This window comes from Furipterus horrens, unplaced genomic scaffold, assembly GCF_987537825.1.
Source record: "Furipterus horrens unplaced genomic scaffold, mFurHor1.1.pri manual_scaffold_13, whole genome shotgun sequence".
Lineage (NCBI taxonomy): Eukaryota > Metazoa > Chordata > Mammalia > Chiroptera > Furipteridae > Furipterus > Furipterus horrens.
This window is the reverse complement of record NW_028327183.1, coordinates 2,086,141-2,105,533: the sequence shown is the minus strand read 5'-3', so window position 1 is coordinate 2,105,533 and position 19,393 is coordinate 2,086,141. Positions and strand designations below refer to the sequence as shown.

General features: G+C 53.4%; 1 protein-coding gene across 2 annotated transcripts in view; it reads left to right on the top strand.

The window, feature by feature from the left end:
* ITFG1 (integrin alpha FG-GAP repeat containing 1) overlaps positions 1-16,880 on the top strand; it is a 78,306-nt gene extending 61,426 nt beyond the window's left edge. Inside the window, exons 14-18 of one of the 2 annotated variants that reach the window (XM_090259540.1) lie at positions 2,960-3,038; positions 9,884-10,008; positions 10,575-10,657; positions 14,063-14,180; positions 16,495-16,626. In XM_090259540.1, the coding sequence (XP_090115666.1) occupies positions 2,960-3,038; positions 9,884-10,008; positions 10,575-10,657; positions 14,063-14,180; positions 16,495-16,554 (465 nt within the window). In that variant the 3' untranslated portion in view covers positions 16,555-16,626. Of the gene's footprint in view, positions 1-2,959; positions 3,039-9,883; positions 10,009-10,574; positions 10,658-14,062; positions 14,181-16,494 lie in introns of both variants that reach the window. The other variant, XM_090259541.1, reaches the window with a different exon arrangement.
* Positions 16,881-19,393: the final 2,513 nt, after the last annotated feature.

The following is a 19,393-nucleotide window of genomic DNA, read 5'->3' as shown; positions in this document are numbered from 1 at the left end:
AAGTTTATAGAGTGTAGATGTGATTAGTCAGAGGCGGAAGCGGAGCTTGGTTACCTGGGCACTGTCTTCACCACACGGTCAAGGAAAGAACTTTACGAAGTTGGAATTGAGCCCGTTCCCTTTACCCACAAGTTCCTGCGGAAAGTTTGAGAGGAAAGACGAATTAAGGCAGGTGGTGCTTGTTCGATCGACGGAGCCCCCGTTCCCCGCGCCTTCCGTGCGGCAGGTTCAGGAGGCCAGCGGGCAGCTGTGACGCTCCTGCCGCCATCACCCGCGGGTCACTTCCCGTGGGGTTCGGGCCCTGCTGCCCTGCCCTTCGCGTGTCCCCTTTCCTTCCCCACGGACGCCACAGCGAACAGCTCTGTGGCCCCCTAAAGGCAGCATGTGCACCCTGTGCTGCCCCGGCTCCCACCCATCAAACGTCTGTCCAGTGTGAAGTCACCCATTCCGTGGAAGAGTGGGTGCTCTTCGTGTTGCTTTGACATCGTAACAAAGTGTTAATGAGACATGAACAGCGTGAGGCTGGAGGGAAAACATATATGTCATATGACAGGCTTTCCCACTCGCGCTGACTTTGGAGTTGAATAGCTCTTCTGCTGCCGCTGAGCTTCCACTGATACAGGCAACCTGTCCGCCAGGCAGACGAGCCACTACTCCCACCCGAATGCCTTGCTCTTTATTTTGAAAACCCCAGAGTCTCATTTTTATCAGCTTTAGCAGCTCAGTCCCAGGGCCATACTCTGCACCTTATCTACCAGGGAAAACGGGGACAACTGTAAGAGGATGGCAGTAAATAAATAACAAATGAATGAAATTTTAATATTTGCCACTGAAATTGCAAGGCCGTTTCTGCAGCCCCCTGGCTACCGTGGGTTTCTCTAGCCCCTCCCTCCTATTCCCCTCACCGCACCTGTCCAGCGTGAAGACCAGTCTGCCTTGACCTGCGGCGCCTGCCTTGGGGACCCCCCTCCGTATTTAGCTGCCACACGGCGGCCGTGCTCACTTCTGCCCCGAACGTGAACGCCCAGAGCACGGCGTCCTCCCACCGCCCCTGCCGGCCGTCTCTCTCGTTCACTCGTAAACCTGCTCCCGGGCGTTTCTGGAGACAGACACACGGCCCTGCGTGTTGGCTCCTGCTGACCCTTCGCCTTCAGCTCAGATGAGTGTTCGTAACTGTGTCCTAGCCTCACAGGGACCCCGAGACATCCTTCTCCGTTCTTTTCCTCTCGTTTCTCTCCGGATTTTCTCTTTGACTCTCTGCTGATTGAATATGGTAATCAGGTGGATGGGACGTCAGCCGTTTGTCTCGTCTGGTTTTCTCTAAGCTTCCTGGGTCTGTGGTTTCACGTCTTCTTAATTTCAGGAAAATATCGTTATCATTTCTTTGTTTCTTTCATCCCTTCCCTTCCGTTTCCTTCTGGCAACCCCGTGACTCGCGTGCTCACCTTTGGCGATTGGCCCGCAGTTGTCGCGCATTCTGGGTTGCCTTCTCACTCGTTCTCTCCCTGCGTTTCCTCGTTGCAGTTTCCGCTGCTGTATCTCCAGGTTCACCGGTTCTGTCCTCCGCCGCGGACTCCCATTCACGCCTTTGCCTCTGTATCGGTTGGCAAGGGAGCATCGCTCCTTCTTTAAAGTCGGCGCCACTAAAAGCAGCTGAAGAGGAGCAGGGCAGTTGTGTGCTTGTTGTGCTCAGCCAAATTCACGGCTTTATGCTCTTGTGGTCGGTCAGTCCAACGGTTATGCAGAGATTTAGGTCACATTATGTACTCTCGCAAGCTACCAATTGTTTAAAAGATTTTATTTATTTTTAGAGAGAGGGGAAGGGAAGGAAAAAGAGGGAGAGAAACGTCCATCAGCTGCCTCTTGCACGAAGCAAGCTGGCGACCTCTCGCTTTGCAGGACGACTTGCCAGCTGAGCCGCAGCAGTCAGGGCCCAGGCGGCCAGGTTTTATAAAATGCACCACGCGTAGTCCCAGCAGGCCGATGGCTCTTAAGGAGAGGCCCCAGGCCACCAGCACGTGTCTCTCGGGCTCCTTTATTTTCTCCCCGGCCCGCACTTCCGTTCCTCAGACTGGCTCGGCTTCGGTCGCGCTGGCTCTTCCTCTGCCGACCCCAGCCTGCCACTGAGCCACTCCGGTTGTCGCCCCCCCAGAGTCTGGTGTCGGGGTGTAGGGGGGGATTCCATCTCTTCACTGACACTTTACTTCGGCGAGACATGGTCCTCATCATTTCCTTTTCTCCACACTTGGCGTCCTCTAGTGCTCTGCGTATCTCTATCGCATGACAGCGGGGCTACAGTTTGGGGCTGCAAAGTCAGACATCTGGGCTCCTGGGGGCCCCTTTCTATGGACTTTCTCCCTTTGTACGGCCCGTACTTTCCCATTTGTCTGTGGGAAGTTTTTTGCCGAGAGCCGGACGTTTTCCATAATGTGCTGCTGACCCTGGGGCGGGCCCTCCTGGGTCTGGGGCCCCCCGGGACTGGCACTGTGAGGCCCGCGGGGTCACCGCTCAGTGGGCCGTGGTGGCTGGAGAGAGGTTTCCTTCGGGGACAGAGGAGCGGCGCGGCCAGGGTCTCCTCGGGCCCCGGGAACGGGTCAGCGCTCGCAGACCCCGTCCGACGCCTCGCCCACATTGTTCCTTTTAGCCTTTGGTCGGCCCCTCGTTGGCCCAGACCGAGAGCAGGACCTCGGGCAGCCTCCGTGGGAGCAGGTGCCACACTGTTTCTGACCCCCAGTCCGGGCTGCTAGGGCTGCCCGCACAGGGAGCTCTCCGTCTGCGGACTCAAAACGTGCCGGGGATGGCGGTTTCAGGGCGCTGCCGGCCAGTCCGGCGGTGACGACTCTCCGGGGAGAGCGGCTTAGAATACTGACTCCTACGGAGCAGACGGCGTCAGGTCTGAGAAGTATCCGGTAAAGCGATTCGCACGCTCCCGGAGGCTTAACTGGTCCTGTTTTTGCAGCCCTTCGGCGTGAACCAGCCCGGACCGTACATCATGTACACCACCGTGGACGCCAACGGGCAGCTGAAGAACGGGTCAGGTGAGGCTGGGCGCGGGCTTCTCCGCGCATAAACGTGCGCTCGGTTGCCATACTGATGGGGTGAACGGGGTGACCAGTTACCGTGTTCTCACGCCCGTTCCGTACGAGACCTCGTCTCTCTGTGGGCTGAGCAGGAGGCCACGCCAGGCCCCGACAGCTGCAGGAACGCGAGCTCCTCGTGCAGCCCGTTGTGACGGAGCCAAAGCGCTATCCTGCTTCCCGGCTGAAGTGACAGGGCGAGAGGAAGGACGCGTGTTGTCTCGTTGAAACTGTGACGTGTAGATAGTTAACAAAGCTTGTCTAGAAGCAGAAGTAAAGTTGAGGAACCCAATCCACAACCTAAACTAATCCTAGTTTTTTTTTTCCTGGTGGAAAAGAAGCTGGAATATTACATAGAGGTTTTTTTGATGTATGATCATAAAGAAAAAATCTAGGTATGCTTTTGAGTAAATAATAAAGGGAAATGCAGTAAAGACATAAAGGAAATAAGATGAAGCAGAAAATGGTGCCTTTGACAGGCGGCGCACGGCCTGAGAGCCGGTCTCAGCAAACGCAGCTGGGACCGTTTCCTCCCGTACTGAGACGCTTCTCTGAGACGGCCGGAGCCCTAACCATGAAGAAGTATAACCAGAGTTGCCTTTATTCTCCTTTTTTATGGACCCAGAAATAAGAACTCACTATATGGCCATTCTCACTCTGTGTAATGGTCTAGCATGAACATACCAGAGTGAGTTTCCGTTTTCGCTAATTTAAACTCTCAATCATACCGCTGCTTCAGCACAGAAACACGCCGTAAAACAAAAACTATTTTAAAAATTCAAGGGGAAATTGACAAACACAATTGTAGTCAAATACTTTAATATACGGTGTTAGTGAAGGAAACTTAAATAAAAATATAGAAAATTTGAACAATTACTTTATTGCATTTTTAGATACACGTTAAATCATACCAAAAAAAATTCCAGGACTAGCTGGTATTATCTTTTTTTAGCTTGAGCAAAGAGTAATCAGGCATATTTTTGTATCAAAAAACACAGATTGAGAACAAAAGGGAAGAGTTGTAATGCCCCCTCTAATGACCGCGACGTTGTTTTCCTCTGAAGGAATGAATTTCTGCAGAAGGAGTCGTCCCCTCAGCTTAATCTTGTGGCAGCTAAAGACCTGACAGGGAAGGGCGAGCGGAGAGATGGGGGGCAGGGCTTAGTCAGTGAAATGGAAAAAGGGGAGGAGGGGAGACATGGAAGAGCTCTAAGCAGTGACTGATGTGTTCTTCTTATATAATTAACAAAAACTGAATGATTAAATGAATGACTGAGTTACAGAACATGCAGAAAGTCTGAGAAGCTGTAAGAAAGTTTGCAAATTATTCAGCTGTTCAGCTATTAGAAGACCCGTCTGCACAGATGTAACTGAGTCAGAGACATTTTCTGAAAAATCAAAGAAAGGAAAGGAGAAGTTACAGTGCCCGCAAGAAGGGAAGATTTGCTTCATGAAATTCTGTTCACACACTGACTTCTAGTCTGCTGTTCCAGTCGCTGTAGATCCCAGTAGCGAAGGGAAAACTGCTGCATGCAGCGCTGGAAACGGGGGAGACTGTAATTTGTCTTTGCTGGGAAATGTTTGTCATCCACAGGCTGTTATAAATAATGCAACAAGACCCGTCTCCTACGCAAACACATTTGTTGCAAAGGAGCTGATTACAATCTCATTCCTCACCCGGCAGTCCCGTGGACCTGTGCCTCCACATTCCCCGAGTCTTACTTTTAAGGACTTACCTGTTTTCGGGCCCCACGCTGTCCTCGAGCGTGCGCTGTGCCCCACGTGCCCCGCGGAAGCCGCTGCGGGCTGTGGGGAGGGTGGGTCCACAGATGGGCGCGTGCCGCCCACAGCACAGGGGCACCCGGCGCGCGCCCCACAAACGTGCTGCTGTGGTTTCTTCCTGCAGCTTAAGTGAAGTGTTGCTAATGCAGAGCTGTGCTGTCAGATGAGTCAAAGATGAGAATAGTGTTTGGAAAAACTACGGTCTGCACCTCCTTAATTAATCCATCTCCGCTCCCTATTAAATTCACTCCAATGCAGTGTCAGATAAAGTCGGGCAAGGAAATTTAAGGAGCAGAGGTGCTGATTTAATTACAAATCACAGCTTTAGCAACTTGCTCAGGGGCGTTTGCCTGAGGCCAGCTCTACGCTGAAGGGACTGCACAGCTTTTATTCTCTCAGGTGTTTTCCATGGTTACCCGGGACTTCCTAGGCCAGGGTGACCAGGGAGTTAGGGGTCACAGAAGTCAGGTACACGGCCCAGACCTGTGATCAGATTGGGTCTGTTCAGCATGATGCCTCACCACGCGGCCGCTCCGCCCCCAGAGGCCGCCGTTGTTTTCTCAAAGGTGGGAAAGTACGGACCCAGGATAGAAACTTCGAGTTTGTTGACATGGAAACCACCTGGGGAAAGAGTGGCACATTGTCACTGTTCAGCGTGTTTCGTGTACAAGAGCGTTTTCACATTCACTTGTCTTCTCATGAACTGTGTTTTTTTAAGTTGAAATAAAGTGGCTTTGACTGTCAGGCAGATTACTAATATAAAAATCGCAGCCCTGTTCCTGCTGGTTTTCAGCATAACGACCGCAACTCTGACGCTGTCGTTTACATAACATCAGAATTATATCACAAAGCCCAGCAGGCTTGTCTATAGTGGAAAAAGAACAAAATTCTTCAAATCCAGCCGTACCCAGTAAGAATGGTATCACCATCACCGAGACATAAACGCTAAAGGATCACTTGGAGGACCTGGAAATCATTTTCATTAGTTTTGAAGAAAAACTCTATAGTGTCCTAGACAGATGTTCCCGTCGGTTTCATTTAGTTGCTCTAGTGTTTTTGCATAACTTGGCAATGGCCTGGAATTTAGGATAGTCACTGTTCTTTGCACAAAATTATTTGTTATTTTTTAGTGAGCAATTTACTAACCATTATAATAAATTTTACTTAATTACTTAATTGTGTATGTTCACAAAAAGTAATTGAGAATATGAATCCTACTTAATATATTTCAAGAGTTCATATTTTTAAAAATCAATACGCAGTCCAAAATAAGCCTGGTTGCCCATTCCTTGCCAAGATTCTTCACAGAATATTAATCCTAGCAAACTGACCTCAGCAGCACCCTGGAAGGGTTATATATACACCGTGATCAAGCGGGATCTGTAACGGATGTGAAGGGCAATCCAACACCCACATTATAGTGAAGGTGATTTATCACAGCAACAAATCCAAGGATAAAAATAAAATTATCTCAATAGATGCAGAAAGCACATTTGTCGAAATTCAGCATCATTTTATGATAAAAACTCTCACCAGCGTGAGTAGAAGGGACATATTTCAGCGTAATCAAGGCCACGGATGACAAGCCCACAGCCCACATCATCCTCGGTGGTGAAGAGCCGGAAGCCTTTCCTCTCAGATCAGGGACAGGACGAGTGGCCCCTGTCACCGCCTCTGTTCAGCGCAGCCCTGGACGCCCTGACCACAGCAATCAGACAAGAAAAAGAAATGAAAGGCGTCCGATTGGAAAGGAAGAAGTAAAACTGTCAGTGTTTGTAAAGCAGAGAGGGAGGGAGGGAGAAGACGGATGACAGACAGACAGATGTCTCCTTTTAACAAGCGCAGTGTTGGGGACATCAGTCTCTGGTCCAACGTGATGAGGACTTGGAAGTCATACACCCCTCCTCCCCAACCCCCAAAAGAAAGGTGAACAATGAAAATCAACAATTCTTGGATCCATGGGAGAACTGGACGTGCAGGGCCAACCGCTGTCCCCAGCTGAAGACGAAGACCCCGAGATCCCAGCTGAGCACAGCTGGCCACAGCGGGGCCCCTGCGGCCTCACAGGGCAGCGGCTCGCGGCTGCAGGGCGGCTCTGACGCTGGTTTAAGAGACTGGAAACTTCCTTGAGTTTTACCTCTAGGATCCTCACCAGGTGCTCAGGGCCAAGATCTGGGGGAAGTCTCCTTTGCTTCTGTCAGGGGAGGGAGAAAACGAACATTTTGAAATTCTCCCAGGGCTGCTCTTCTCCCTAACAGAGGCGACATCAGCTCACGCCAGCATAACCAGCCGGGGCCCCAGGGCCTGACAGCCCGAGGAAGGGGGCCCCCGGCTCCCAGCCCTCACCTCATCCCATCTCACCTGTGCAGGTGGAGGGGCGGGGGGGGCCTCGGAAGCACCTGCGCAGTCACGGCCCCATCACCGCAGCTCCTCCGTAAGAAAGGGGGTACAACTGAGCAAGGCTGCAGCCCTGCTTAAAAAGGGGTCTCTGCGGACCCCCAGGGAGAAAAGACAAAGACACTAGGGCACGTATTAGCCTCTGGCACCTGCAGCCACAGCAGCCCGTTCCTGAGCCGAAAACTCAGAGCCACACACGGAAAACCTGCTCAGCTTAGTTCCTTCTCCTCGGTAACCTCGTGCCCAGCTTTTCACCAAAAATGCCTGGCATGCTGAGAGGGAAGAAAGCCCTTTGCAGAGACAAACATCAGCTATGATGAGCGATTCGGGGACGGTGAGAGCAGGGTTTGAAATAACTGGTCCGTGTGCGCAGGGGTCCCGTGAAGGAGTGATGGAGGTCGGGCACCGTGACAGAGACCAGGGGCCTTGCTGGCCCAGCAGCCGCTGCCGCGCGGCTGAAATGCCCTCGGCCCCCAGAAAGCAAAGAGGAGAAGGGGTAGAAAGCACAGGTCACTTTAAGGGCCCCTGAGGGGCAAACTGCTGCCCTGAGACCGCAGCAAAGTGGCCCCGTCCCCAGGGAAGGGAAGGCGAGGAGCGATGCAGGCAGGCCAGTGGCTAAGGGAGGCGTGTGCTAATGCGTTTTAAATTTCTTAGTGGTATCGTTTATCGAGACCTTTCAACTCGCTGATGTTAATCGAGCCTTAAACATTCCTAGTAACTTTGTTTGGGGGCACCAGCGCCCCAGCGCCTGGAGCGGTCCCTGTCCTTACGTCTCGGCCCCGCCAGGGAGAGGGCCACGCCTCAGTCCCCGGCCAGAGCACAGGCCCCGCTTCTGACAGAGACGCAGGCAGACCTGACGGTATGGCAGCAGCCTGACCCTCTCAGGCAGCTGGGAGACTGGGGACAGGCCGTGGACGAGCACATGCCGGCCAGGGAGGAGAGACCCACCTCGCCGACCCGCGTGCGCATCGGAGTCCCGCCTGATGAAGCGGGTGGATGTTAAGTCTGTTCATGAGGACACTTTCCTTTCACAGTCTCCACACCATTTGTTTTAGCCTCTCCCGTTCACGTTATTATCCAGCTCGGCGTTCTTAAAATTACAGATTCTCCCCACGTAGAAACAAACGTTGACTTCTACGTGATATTCTCGTATTGTTTTCTGTACAGGAAAATACAATTTCACACACATACCACGTGGCACAAAAACAGGACGTTCCTTTTAGCGTCCCCCACGAGGAGTAAGGATGGTCCTGAGCTGTTCGCTCTGCCAGTTAACTGCCTGGGACGAGCCGGAGCCCCGAGCTTACTCTCGTGTGGGTCCAGGGCGGCTCTTCTTCACTCGCGGGTCCTGCATCGATGTAATCGGGGTAAAGGCAGAGCAGCAAGAGAAGCCAGCCCCATCTGCCAGAATTGCCTAAATGGCCCGGGCTTTAGGTATCGCGGGGAACATCACAGAGGTGTCCCACAAGCTAAGAGGTGGCCCTACAGCCTGGCTTTACAAAATCCGCAGGTGGCCCTGTTAACAGGAATGACTGCGTATGTCACAGCCCCCAGCTCAGCTCCTAGGACTCCACAGATACACAGACCCAAACAGGGACAGGAACGGCTCACCCTGGAGAGGGGGTTCCGTCGCTGGGAGCCCTCCTTCCAGAGCGCCAGGCAAGCATCACACTTCTTCACCCGAGAAAGGCTGTGGGGTTTGAAATTAGGCTGCGAAATCCACACCCCAGCCCCCCAACTTAGTAGCTGTGTGTTTTGGGTCAAATTGCTTAACCTCGATTGCCTCCTGATAGAGAGGAGATAATAACAGCACCCACCCCCCGCCATTGGCACGGTAATGAAATGTGCGCGGCTCAGCCCGGGCTTTGGGGTCAGCGGCTGTCAGTTTTCTTCCGGCCCCAGGGGCCCTGCGTGGCCCGCCCTCTGTCCCCCTGACTGTCCCTCACGCCCTGTGACTGCTGTCAGGGCAGCATTGCTCCAGAGCCTCGTCTGAGAACAGCACATACTGCTCAGGGCAGGTCTCTCTCCCGAGAAGAGGGTTACATAAGGCGGGGGCGTGACTGTGTGCTTTCACCTCGTTCTCACAGATGATTACAAGCCAGGGCGGTGAGTGGGAGAAACCTCCTGCCATAAGGCGGAGACTGGCAGAACGGGTCAGAGAGATGGCCCAGCCGGGCACTCTCTACGGGAGACACACTTCGGATCCAGGGGCACAAAGAAGGGGAAAGTCACAACAAGGGGCACGTCCACAGCCGCGCTGGCCACGGCAGCATTCCTGCGCGGCCCCAGCCGACAGCTGGGAAGTCACACTTAGACACAGGCTAATGGGACAGGTGTCTTTGGGACAGTGAACATTTTCTAAAATTTGATGTGGTTATGGCTCAACCGCTTCTCGAATGTACTCAAAACCAGGGAACCACACACTAAATGAGTGATGTTCACGGTACGTGACACGTATCTCGACGAAGCTGCTTTATTTTAGGTAAATGGTTAATGAACCCAATGTTTCATTTCACGTTCTTATCCTCAGAGAATAAGCTCTAGCACCTGAATTTTTAACATTTTCTCCTTTTACTATTTGATGAGAGCCGTTCCCAAAGGCTTTTTTTTTTTGTTAATGACGTCAGCGGGACAGCTCAGCCAGTCGGCGCACCTGGCCCTCCAGCTGCCCTACAACGTGCTCGGCCTGGGCCGGAGCGCCAACTTCCTTGACCACCTTTATGTTGGTATTCCCCGCCCGTCCGGAGAAAAGGTGAGTGAGAACATACTTTGCTTACAATTAATCTCCACTTTAATATTCACTGTTCAGACATTTGAATTCAGTCACTTGACTTGAATTGCAGTAACTCATATATTCATATTCCCTCTAAAGAACCGAGAGAACGGACTGGCCCTGACCTCGCTGTGCTCCCCGGGGCGCCTGTCCTCTGGAGAAGAGCTGTCGCCCCGTCCCCGTAACCCTCTGACTCCGGCCCCTCCTTGCCGGCCCCGCACTCCCTAACATGCCCAATTTATTTGTTTGTCGTCAGACCCCCCCTCAGCTCTGAGCTCCAAGCAGCATCTGTCCAAAGCAGTGACCGCTGCGTAAGAGTAGTCAGTAAATACTTGTTGAATTAATCCGTGAGGTGGAAATAAAACCCTTCCCTGAAGAGACTTTTTTTTGATGCCAGCGGGGCACAGGCGCCCCGTTTGGGCCTTACCGGATGCGAGTATGGTTTGACCCATGCTCAGGATCTCAAGAACCCGAGCGCGCCGCCTTCTCCCCGCCGGCAGGCTCTGCGGTGTGCTGACGCCGCGTGTCCCCCACCTCTTTTGCAGGCGGTGCGGAAACAGGAGTGGACGGCCATCATCCCAAACTCCCAGCTCATCGTCATCCCGTACCCGCACAATGTCCCGCGCAGGTAACATCCGCTTGGGTGAGGCCCCGAGTCCCGGACACAGCGGCGTCTCCGTAACACTCTGTCCCCGCTGTGTCCGCTGCATCCCGTCCCCTGCCTGCCTCACAGCACGTACGGACCCCAAGTTCCCTCCCTGACGGTGTTCGCGAAGTGCCCGTGAACCCCCAGTAGGGACACAGCAGGGTAACTAACAACGGGTTTATACACAGTCCACTCAGTAGGTTGGTCTTCGGTTTACTGGCTGTAAGTCCTAAAGTTTCAGGATGCTGAGCTGTTAGATAAGCATTGATCCTTCTGCTCAGAACTTTCACAAGTGGCGCGCTCGTGTGTCCCGCAGGAGTCGGGCACAAATGCCGCGGCCAGGCGCTCAGAGGCACCGCCGCCCGGCGGGCCCGGGAGCCAGTCCTCGTCTCCCTGCGGTCAGGTCCCTGTGCAAGGGGCACAGGACTCCCAGCTGCTGTGGGCGAGGATGAATTACGCGCAGCGGGTGCCCGGCATAAAGCGCGTGTTCCGTGACCGGGAGGCGTCTTCATCCTTGTCAGCAGAACACGTTCCTTTCAGGGTACAGCATTTAACTCTTAATCCTGGATTTATCTTGGTTCATGTTTTTAATTACTAGACTCCATCTTTTTTAAAAAGTAGATGATAAAGGTATTCACTAACATTCAAATTTCATCTGGAAGAACATAACATGATTTTTTATTCATAATGTGTTCTAAAGGCTAGTCTGGTGTCGGTACGAAAACTGGCCAAAGAAGAACTGCGTAATGTGTCTGTGAGCGTGAACTGGGCGGCGTGTCTGTGAGTGTGAACTGGGCGGCGTGTCTGCGAGTGTGAACTGCGTGGCGTGTCTGAGTGTGAACTGCGCGGCGTGTCTGAGTGTGAACTGCGCGGCGTGTCTGAGTGTGAACTGCGCGGAGTGTCTGAGTGTGAACTGCACGGCGTGTCTGAGTGTGAACTGGGCGGCGTGTCTGAGTGTGAACTGCGTGGCGTGTCTGAGCGTGAACTGGGCGGCGTGTCTGCGAGTGTGAACTGCGTGGCGTGTCTGAGTGTGAACTGGGCGGCGTGTCTGAGTGTGAACTGCGCGGCGTGTCTGCGAGTGTGAACTGGGCGGCGTGTCTGAGTGTGAACTGGGCGGCGTGTCTGAGTGTGAACTGCGTGGCGTGTCTGAGTGTGAACTGGGCGGCGTGTCTGAGTGTGAACTGCGTGGCGTGTCTGAGTGTGAACTGCGCGGCGTGTCTGAGTGTGAACTGGGCGGCGTGTCTGCGAGTGTGAACTGGGCGGCATGTCTGCGAGTGTGAACTGCGTGGCGTGTCTGAGTGTGAACTGGGCGGCGTGTCTGAGTGTGAACTGCGTGGCGTGTCTGAGTGTGAACTGGGCGGCGTGTCTGAGTGTGAACTGCGCGGCGTGTCTGAGTGTGAACTGGGCGGCGTGTCTGCGAGTGTGAACTGCGTGGCGTGTCTGAGTGTGAACTGCGCGGCGTGTCTGTGAGTGTGAACTGCGTGGCGTGTCTGAGTGTGAACTGCACGGCGTGTCTGAGTGTGAACTGGGCGGCGTGTCTGCGAGTGTGAACTGCGTGGCGTGTCTGAGTGTGAACTGCGTGGCGTGTCTGAGTGTGAACTGCGCGGCGTGTCTGCGAGTGTGAACTGCGCGGCGTGTCTGTGAGTGTGAACTTGGCGGCGTGTCTGCGAGTGTGAACTGCATGGCGTGTCTGAGTGTGAACTGCGTGGCGTGTCTGAGTGTGAACTGCGTGGCATGTCTGAGTGTGAACTGCGCAGCGTGTCTGTGAGTGTGAACTGCGTGGCGTGTCTGAGTGTGAACTGCGTGGCGTGTCTGTGAGTGTGAACTGCGCGGCGTGTCGTTGAGTGTGAACTGCGTGGTGTACCCGTGAGTGTGTAACCAGGGGGCCCTGCTTGGTGCAGTTCTTCTCGAATCCAGGCTGTATCATTTTCCGGGACATTTTTAGGTGGAATGGAGTCAGTGGGTTGCTAGAAACAGTCACAGTCTGAGCTCCCGTTTTTTAAAGCATCTGCATTATGTTGGTTCGTTTTCTGTACATAACATTTGTAGCAGAACGGGGACGTCCGCGCCCTGAGCCAGGAGCCGTGTAAGTCACGGGACTTCTCTGCGGTGCGGTGCCCTGGCGGGGAGCTCTCAGTAGAGAGGGAGGCAAGGACGGTCCCAGGGAGGGGCGTGCATATGTGGACTGAGCAGCCACCTTAACCGCACGTCCACACATGCGTGCACACGCCCCAGGATGGCACCTCTGGGCGGGGTGCCCGGGACCGGCTAGCAGACTGCTTCTGAGCAGCGCTTTTCTTACCAAAATCCCAGTACTCATGCATTTTTAATATCTATTTAAAAAGCCAAACTACCAAAAAATTGCAGTCAACAAACTTTTTAAATAGGAGATAAAATACTGAGAACAACTACCTTCAACTAATTAACAGTATTTGTTTTCTCTTAAATTTCTGGAAAACGCTGTAACAGCTTTCTTCCATATCTCAACGTTTTTCATGTTTCTCTTGCTCTTTCTGAAGAAACGTTCTTTATAAATTTATGTACATAATAGAATAACAAATTGATTTTAGTTTGAAGTGTAGTCTGAGGTGTATTGATTAGAGACTAACTCATGGATCAATAAACTTTAATTATCGCAAAATAAGTCAGTTGCTACTTGCCGTCCATCAGAACGGTCTTGCCTTCGTTAAACTTCTAAAATGAAACAGGAGTGATTGCCACAGAGCCGCCTGCAGTGCTGGTGGCGTAGGCAGACGTCAGCTCCGGGCTGTCCGGGGCAGGCCGGCTGCCATAGGAGAGAGCCTGGGCCGCCCACGCCGAGGTCTGGGTATCACCATCGGCGCAGATGGGCTCCACGTGGTTTTGTAAGATGCCTGGTGTCAGGACAGCGACGTGAACCCTCCACCAGGACACGCGTGGGGTGGGAGCTCCGCCCATGCCATCTGCCTACGCCCACTGGGTTGGAGGGTGGCCCTAGGGGGTCAGAGGCCCTACGTGAGCAGAGGTCAGAAGAAGGAGATACAGAGACCTTAGCACACCATGTGGCTACCTAGCGGTCGAGGTCAAGGTTTCGAACTAAGCAAGGCAAGCAAGATGGGAAATCAGGGTCTAACGTGGTCCCCGCACCCATGATAAATGCACATAAGGATAATGCTCACAGGGTCAAAGGAAAATATCACAGCATCTCATCGGAAACTCGGTTCTCTTTCAGCGCTCTGGGCGAGTGGGGGCTCCGCGGGGCCTCACTGTTCTCAGCTCTGTGTAGACCCAACGGCTCCTGTTTGTTTATAATCGTGGCAGGCGGCCGAGTGACCCGAACGCGGGGCGGGCAGAGGGGCGGGGCTGCTCCCTGACCTCAGTGCGCTGTCCCTCTCGTCCCGCCTGCAGCTGGAGCGCCAAGCTGTACCTGACCCCGAGCAACATCGTCCTGCTGACGGCCGTGGCGCTGCTGGGTGTGTGCGTGTTCATCCTGGCCGTCATCGGCGCGCTGCACTGGCAGGAGAAGGTCCGTGTGTCGCTCCGCGGCAGCCCCGTCCCGTCGTCCTTCTGGGCCTGGTTGAGATCTTGGTTTCTCAGGCTCTGCCCAGTGTCATCTCGCTGGTGATCATGCCTTCTGGCCCCTTAAGTTACTGTGTCTCTGCGATTCATATGAGTCGCTCTAACCCTTGGATGGGTGTAGACTAGTCACAGAGTGAGCACCCCCAAATCACCAGGCACACAGAAAGTCTTAGGGGCGTGGTGGAGGGGAGAGAGCATGGGGGGATAAATGGTGAGGGAAAAATTTAAAAATAATTTTAAAAGAATCTTAATTAAAAACAATTTCATAATGGCCTGCACAGATGATCACCACTTTTCAAGTGAGTGTGTTCGCGGTCCTGAGAGGCCTGACAGGCCCCGCACGTTCACAGCTTGTCCGTGATTACAATTGCACATACGAAACCAAACCTGGTGTCATTAGAAAAGAGAGTAAAGTTGGGGTTTTGCGGGGCCCTTCAGAAGTCGGGGCCCAGGGCGCGCGCCCCGTGCACCCGCCATTAGTCCGCCTCTGGGGAGGGGGTGACTTTTCCATCTGTCAGCGCTTCTGTGCGGTGGGCTGACCTCTGGGCTTTAGTGTGACACTCTAAACAGTGAAGACGAAACTCCAGAAATGTCGAGTTTCACACGACGCTAGTGAGGAGGAAAGAGGCCCCCACGGGTGTATTAGCAGCTTCGGGCACGTGACTGGAAAGGGCCTGACTCGCAGGTTCCGGCCCCTTTGTGTCATGGGAGACTTCCCTTTCTTTGCCCCAACTCCATGTTGCCAGGCCCGGGACGGTCATTTCTAACCGGAATTAGCACCAGTGCCGTCCTCGCTATTTTAACGTATGGAAGAGACAGCACACGTTACTCGTTCTGATAAATGTTCATAGGTTTGTCTCCAAAAACACCACTCCTTTCATATCAAAAATATGATAAAGTTGCATGTCCGGTTCCTTTTAAGATCAGCGTCCAAGGTAAGATCCAGGGTGACCTTCCCGTTCTTGTGTCCAGAAGGGCCAGAGCCTCATCTGAAATAGGACAGAGCTCTCGCCCTAAGCCAAGGACACTGATGGGATTCATCCCTCAGGAAACCTGATTACAGTAGAAACCACATGGGCTCACCACCCAGGTGCACGGCCACAAACGGGGGTTCCCTGCACAAGTGTGTGCTGCCTCCCGGGGCTGTGGGGTCCTTGGCCCGCCTCCGGGTCCCCTTGCACCCCGCGGGCCGCTCCTTCCTTCCACAGCCCGGCCGGCCACGGCCACGCATCTGCCAGCCTCCTCTTCCTGCTCCCCGGCCGGTCTCCCCCCTCCCTCAAGCTCCGGTCCCCACCTCCAGCCGCTGCAGGGGCGTCTCTGCCTAGATCACTGGCTGCCTGGTAAACCAGGGTCCTGAAGCCCAGTCTCTTCTCACTCATTCACTTATTGACTCACAAGACCCGGTCAGCGCCCCCGCCCGCCTGCCGCTGCCCCACGCTGCGGCCCTCACACCCACCTGGCCCCCGATTCCAGCCGCGCCGCTGGCCCTCCTTCACCAGGTCACCCCTCTGCTCAGACCTCCGCTGACTGTCCCCTCGCTGCCCTTTGGGGACCCCGTGGGCACCTTGCCGACTGTTCCCACCAGGTGTTTCCGCGGCCACTCCTGCCGGCCCCCCCCAGGGCCTGCGCTACCCCCGCTGCCATCAGTCCTGTCCCTGCAGACGTCCCTGCTCCCACCCCAGCTGAGGTGGTGGCTCTCAGAACACTGGTGACATTGCTCACTTGGTATGCTGAAATAGTGCGTTTGGCTTTTTTTCTTTCTAGTCTGTAAGTGCCTTGAGGACAAAATTCAAAACTGAGGGTCTTTGTAGTCCCTCAAAATACCAAGCACAGTACTTTGCTGGGAGCAGAGAGTCAGTATATTCTGCTGAATCAGTAGGTTAACCCCAAAATAATCAATAGAGCGTAATAAAATTAAGTTAGATTCGTTTATTAACATCCGTGCTAAGAATGGGGGAAATGTAATAGTTGATTCCATCCCTATAAAATCTCACGTTTACTCCCATTTTCAAACAAATAATAAATAATAACAAGCCAAGCATTTAAGGAACATTTGCTATTGGCTTTTAAGCCCAGTTTGCTGGGTCATTAATTATAAACTCACGACTCTGAACTTCGAAGACAGTTCATTTGACTATCGCAGAAGTCAGCCCCGTTCCCTGCTCAGTGCCGAGGGCTTTCTCAGCGGCCCCTTCAGTTTCAGAGGTGAGCCTCGGCTTCCCCTCCTGCCCCTGGCCCACGCGTCCCATGTTCTCTTTCAGAAAGCGGACGACCGGGAGAAGCGGCAGGAAGCCCACCGGTTTCACTTCGACGCCATGTGACGACTTGCCTTCACGCCACGTGAGGACCGGCCTGCACCTGACTGACCGCAATGCCCCGTTGGCTTCGGGGAGAAGATGGGGGGGGGGGGGGTATTATTTATAAATGATGCTTCTTTGGGTAATTATTGGAAAGCATTCAAATCAATATGGTGTGAACGTGTCACGGGCCTTCTTAAAGCACGTTGTCTGCAGTAACCAGGTTCTTTATCTGCGTGTGCTGTACATTTCTGTTCCTCTGTGGGTGTGCATGTGCTCAGGTGTTTGTGTATTTATAATCTTACTAGAATAATGATTGGGAAAGACTGTAAATAAAAATATGTAAGTGACCAGGGTTTCTTATGTTCCGCGGAACGGGTCTGGCTTCTCAGGCTAACGGTGCAGGTGGCACTTCTGTGGCTTCTCTCGGGTGAAGTCATTAGCCTTCCCCTCCATCCCGGCGGCAGGGTCCCTCCCTGACGGAGACAGTGCAGGGCTCAGGGACCCGGCTGTGGAGCTGCCTTCAACTCCCGGTTCCACGATGCACTCGCAGCTTGACCTTGGCTGACGCTTGAGCTCCGTGGGCCCCGTGTCCTGGTTTCCGACAGGGCTGATGCTGTGACCCAGCTGCGTGGCTGCGAGCGTCAGGGGTGACATGTGCCAAGTGCTCGGCTTAGTGTCTAGCACAGGGCAAGTGCTCAGTAAGTGGCCATTGTCATTGCTGTCTGGTACATTTCCTAGACTGCCATAGCTAATGACCAACGGCTAGAGACTCCAAAGGATGTTATTTTCAGGCATTAGGAAGTCATATTTGGAAAACCTAAATCCTTGGTGGTTGATATCTTATATAAGGATTTGTCATTTGCTCGGAGCACCTAAGAACATGATAGCACCTGCAGGAACAAACATGCCCCGAATGTCCATCTGAACACTGACCCTTATCGCGTGGTGACGAAGAGCATCCTTTCCTGAGGGGACCGCGCAGGTCGCTCCTGGAAGGCCCGTCTTCAGTCACACGCCCCTTCTCAGAAGCTGGTGGGAGTCTGTGGTTTACAGTCAGACCTCAGTGCGAAGTTTCGTGAACGTCACCAGAAAGTTACTTTAAGACTTGAATCGGAGATGGGGGGTAAGTTTGTAATTAATCAGCATGAATAACTGTCTTGTATGCAAATGGCCATGTGGCCGCTGTGAAACGAGAAGGCGCACCTGGAAACAGTTACTTCTGTTCTCAGTGTTACCTTCCTCTTCGCCGCTCTGAGCATGGCCCATGTGGCCGTGGGTCACTCGTGTCTAAGCATGTTACCATCTTAATAAATGTTCTGTATTGAGACACAGTATGTAGGCGGCTTTGTAAATAATTATCAGTGTTTTGGAGCCTGAAAGGCGTTCTGAGGTCCACACTGCTTCTCGGGCCCGTGGGACAGAGGCAAAGGGACTCGCCCGTGCCTGCCCTGCCACCCCCGCCAGCCCCGTGAGTCTGGGCAGGACAGGCCCCTCCGCAGTTTCAAACTCAGCTGGGGTCGGGGCCTCCGGGGAGTGGGTCACAGGCAAACAAAACGTTAACGACGGTCACAAAGACGACCCCAGGGGCCTTGGAGTGCGTTTCCCTGTCTTGACACCAACCCCCAAGTGCAACATCACAGGCATTTATTAACGGCCAGCCGGTGCCAAACACTGAGAATCGAATGCTAACACCTTTATATTAAATTTGGACGTTGGAGTGGAAAGAGCACACAGCTCCGAGGGTAGACAAGTCTGATTTCCGAGCCCACCCTGTGACTGTCACTCTGCTGCTGCGCCTCAGCTTTGGTTTCTCCCCGGCACGTGGGTGGTGATATGAGTGCCTCCTCCTTAGAGGGTTAGCTGGGGTCTTACGTGGCCACGCGGGCGCAGGAGGTTCCTGCCAAGTGCGGGCTCCTTCCTGCCATCCCCCCCGCCCCGTTTCCCATGGCAATGACAGTGACGACACTTTCTGCCTCGCCCACTGATGCCCACTGCTGTACTCCTCCTCTGGGAACCGGGAGGAGAATTCTTAGTCATCGTTTTGAAGGTAAAAGTTACAGTATCTGCAATTCAGTTCAGGTTTGAACTGAGCGGGCCCGCTTACATGTGGGGTTGGTTTTTTTCAATAAATACTGTACATGTGTTTTCCTTATGATTTTCTTAATAACATTTTCTATTTTCTCGCTTACTTTGTTGTAAGAATACGGTGCACGAGCATCTATATAATACATGTAACAGACAAAATACGTGTTAATCGGCCGTTTATGTTATCAGTGAGGCTTCCAGTCAACAGCAGGCTATTAGCAGTTAACTTTTAGGGGAGTCAAAAGTTATATGTGGATTTTCAATGGCATGGGGGTGGCGGGGGCGGAGTTGGTGCCCCTAAACCTGGTGGTGGTCTAGGGTCAACTGTACCATGAATACATCGTCGTTAACACACCGTTTATTTGGACAAGCCCTTTCTATTTCTCAATCTACCAGCCAAAAAAAAAGTTACATGTTTGACAACTTGAGTGCCCAAATAGGTCTCAGTCCTAGGCGGCCTCGGGATTAAAGGTCACAACTTTTAAACATACTCTCCTTACACCTCCCACGCTTGCTAAGGAAAGGCAGGGGTCCCTCACGGGCAGACACACCTGGACACCCACCCTCCCGCGAGGAAACGCCCTGCAGGCCTCTGAGCATCTCACCGGCGGTGGGCACCATGCCATCGAAGCGGGAAAGGGCCTGGCTTCAGAGGTAGCCTTTCCAAGCAGAGAAGTCCTGTAGCAAAATGTTTCAAGACACAGGAAACAAGGTCACCAGATGACACAGAACACCTCAGGTTTGCACCAGCGTCCGGGGGACCCTGACGGCCGTG